Source organism: Charadrius vociferus, unplaced genomic scaffold, assembly GCF_000708025.1.
Source record: "Charadrius vociferus isolate BGI_N301 unplaced genomic scaffold, ASM70802v2 scaffold773, whole genome shotgun sequence".
Taxonomy (NCBI): Eukaryota; Metazoa; Chordata; class Aves; order Charadriiformes; family Charadriidae; genus Charadrius; species Charadrius vociferus.
In genome coordinates, this window is record NW_009647799.1 from 272,898 (window position 1) to 275,742 (window position 2,845).

General features: G+C 63.4%; 1 protein-coding gene across 1 annotated transcript in view; it reads left to right on the forward strand.

Moving 5' to 3' along the window:
* Positions 1 to 1,831: 1,831 nt before the first annotated feature.
* RHBDF2 (rhomboid 5 homolog 2 (Drosophila)) overlaps positions 1,832 to 2,845 on the forward strand; it is an 8,439-nt gene continuing 7,425 nt past the window's right edge. Inside the window, exons 1-3 of the mRNA XM_009882415.1 lie at positions 1,832 to 1,957; positions 2,066 to 2,190; positions 2,751 to 2,843. Of these exons, the coding sequence (XP_009880717.1) occupies positions 1,832 to 1,957; positions 2,066 to 2,190; positions 2,751 to 2,843 (344 nt within the window). The remainder of the gene's footprint in view (positions 1,958 to 2,065; positions 2,191 to 2,750; positions 2,844 to 2,845) is intronic.

The following is a 2,845-nucleotide window of genomic DNA, read 5'->3' on the forward strand; positions in this document are numbered from 1 at the left end:
GAAGGAAGCCCAGCACCCATTTTAATGCAGGAGCAGCAGGCTGTCGCCTGGCCCAGGAGCCGATGGAGGGTGGTGATGCCCTCTAGTGCCACCGGCTCCAGGCTCCCGTGTCCCCATGGAGCTGGTCCTCCACTCCTGCATCCCCAGGGAGCTGGTCCCACGGGGACCCCGCGCTCCTAAAGGCAAGCTTTGCTTGTGCTGGGGTCTGAGAGGAGGGTCGTGCCCGGGATTCGGAGTGCTGGGGGAGCTGGAAAAGTGCCCCAGTGCCTGACTCCTGCTTCGGGAACAGGCTGCCCCGGGAACCTGTTGCAGAGGGGGCTGGTGGGGTCCCAATCGCTCAGCTGATCGCTCAAGCGCCATTACCTAAGGACAGTGGAGCCGTACGAGGCTGGTTATTGGGATCCCGGGCAGAGAGAGGAGGCAGACGTGTGGATCGAGCCGGGGTTTTGCAGCCGGTGGCACTGTTGGAACCTGAGCTTGACTTGGTGGTGGTGGGTGGCAGCAGAGGAGCCCCAGCAGGATGCCTCATCCCCCCAGGGGACTTTGCCATCCCCCTTGGGTGGCCAGGGCCAGCTCCCATCTCTTCTTGGGAGCAGATCCCGTGCTGATGATGGTCCTCGTGGCCAGCTCAGTGCATGCTGCGCGGGGTGAACGCGGCAGGTGGCACCATCCCCATGGCCATGGCTGTGCCGGGAGGATGAGGGATGCTCACAAGACCTGTGTGAGTCCCCTGGGCGCTGGCACGTGGCTGGGGGATGTGGAGAGGCCAGAGGGGGCTGTGCCTCCCCTCGAGAGCCCCTGTAGTCCCTAATAGGATCTGGGACTCGCTCCCTTGCACTCGGATGGAATTACCTTTCTTGTGAGGTCCTGCCCAGTAGAGCCGGGCTGTGGGGACCCTTGGGAGGGGATTGCTCGAGGAATTAACCACCTCTTGGCCATTAAGCTTCCCCCTCCTCACACGTGGTGCCGGGGAAGATTGAGTCCCCCAGCCTGGTGTGTGCACACACGTGCCGGAGGGGAGCATCCCGCATCTCCCTTCCCATGGGACAGCCGACGCACGGCAGGTCCCGACCCCGCGGCAGGAGGTGGCACAGGCTGCCCCGGCCCCTCTCACTGCAGCAGGAGCCATCCTCTGCGGGGGGGACTGCGGTGCAGGTGGGGATGTGAAGAGTTTACTGAGCATGGGGTGTTTTCAGGCTTTGCGTGTCCCCTGCCTGGCTGTGTCCCCTCCCTGTGCACCGCTCACCCCTGCATGGGCAGCTCAAGCTCTTTGTAGACCCCCCAGGAGTGCCGACGGTCGCCCCTCGGCTCCCTCACTGTGCTGAGCCCTGGGGACTGGTCCCCCCATGCCTGAGCTGTGGTTCTCCGTGTTCCGGGGGCCCAGCTGGGGCTCACAGGGGACCCCCCCCAAATTTCCTATGCGTATGCCAAGTGGGTTATGCTCATTCTGATGGGGTGGTGAGGGCAACCTGGGTGTCCCACAGGCACGTGCCGGGGTGATGGGGATGCTCTGACACTCTCTCTCCTGCCACCCCTCACTCTGCTCCTGGCAGGGGAAGGGATGGTGCCGGTGGTCCAGAGTGAGTGGAAGGTGGAACCACAAACCCAGGGAGGGGGTGCAGGCATCAGGGATGCTGTGACTGGGCTGATGACAGTGAAGTCAGCAGCACGGCCAGTGACATGGAAGGGTGAGGCTGGTGACATCCCGCTGGTGAGGCCCCATCCCTTTGGGACCCAGCCTCTCCCCCTGCGCAAGCTCCTGGGGGGATATTTCTTCTCATCTCGTTAACTTCTTGCGTGCTCCCAGCCTGCCGACCGCCGCCGGCCCGACATGTCAGCCGGGGACAAGAACGGGGGCAGCCGCTCCAGCAGCAGCCGCCTGCAGAGCAAGAAGCCCCCCAACCTCTCCATCGTCATCCCACCCCGGGAGGCGGAGGAGGACGGCGCCCGCAAGGAGGTGAGCGATGGGGACCTGCCTCCATCTCATGCTGGGCTCGGTGGCCTGCCGTGCCCGGGGCACCCCCCATATGCCGTCCCATCCCTAACACTCTGCTTTGTCTTCCAGCCCTCCAAAGTCCCCATCTACCGAAAGAGTAAGAGCCTGCAGGAGCCCCGCTCGAAGGGATGCGACGGCTCGGAGCGCCGGCCCGGCTTCCGCCGGCAGACTTCCCTGTCCCAGAGCATCCGCAAGTGAGCACCGGGCAGGTTCCGGCAATGACGGGATCACCAGAGGGGTCCCTTGGTCCCTGTTGGGGTGTGGTGGCTGTGGGTACCAGCAGAGGACTTGGGATGGGGATGGAAAGTCACAGCTCGGAAGGGAACGCCTTGAAGGGTTTTGCGCAGCTCTGCTTTGACTCGCTGGCGTCTGCCTGGGGATGATCCTGCAGCACAATTATTTAGTGCTAATTCACACCGTTGTTTTGTACATTGGGGAAATTTCTCGGTCCCGTTTACCTAAGACCTTCACACTCACCTTGAGCTGTTTGTCTGCCGCAGCCCAGAGCGGGCGCACTCTCCCGTACAAGGTGCGCATCTTGATGGAGTTACCTCTCCAGAGAGACCCAAAGGCCACGACGCCTCTGCAGAATCCCTTTCCCCATCCATAGCCCGGTCAAAACTTGCCCTGCTGCGGGCCCAGCTGAGACACCCCAACCCAGATCACCTGCCCGAGGGGAGGATGCCCAGGTGGGATGGTGGTACCTGGGGTGGGGGGAGCAGCTGGGTGACAAGCGTTCCCGTCGTGTGTCCAGGGGCACAGCGCAATGGTTCGGCGTCAGCAGCGACTGGGAGGGGAAGCGGCAGCAGTGGCAACGCAAGAGCTTGCAGCACTGCAGCATGAGATACG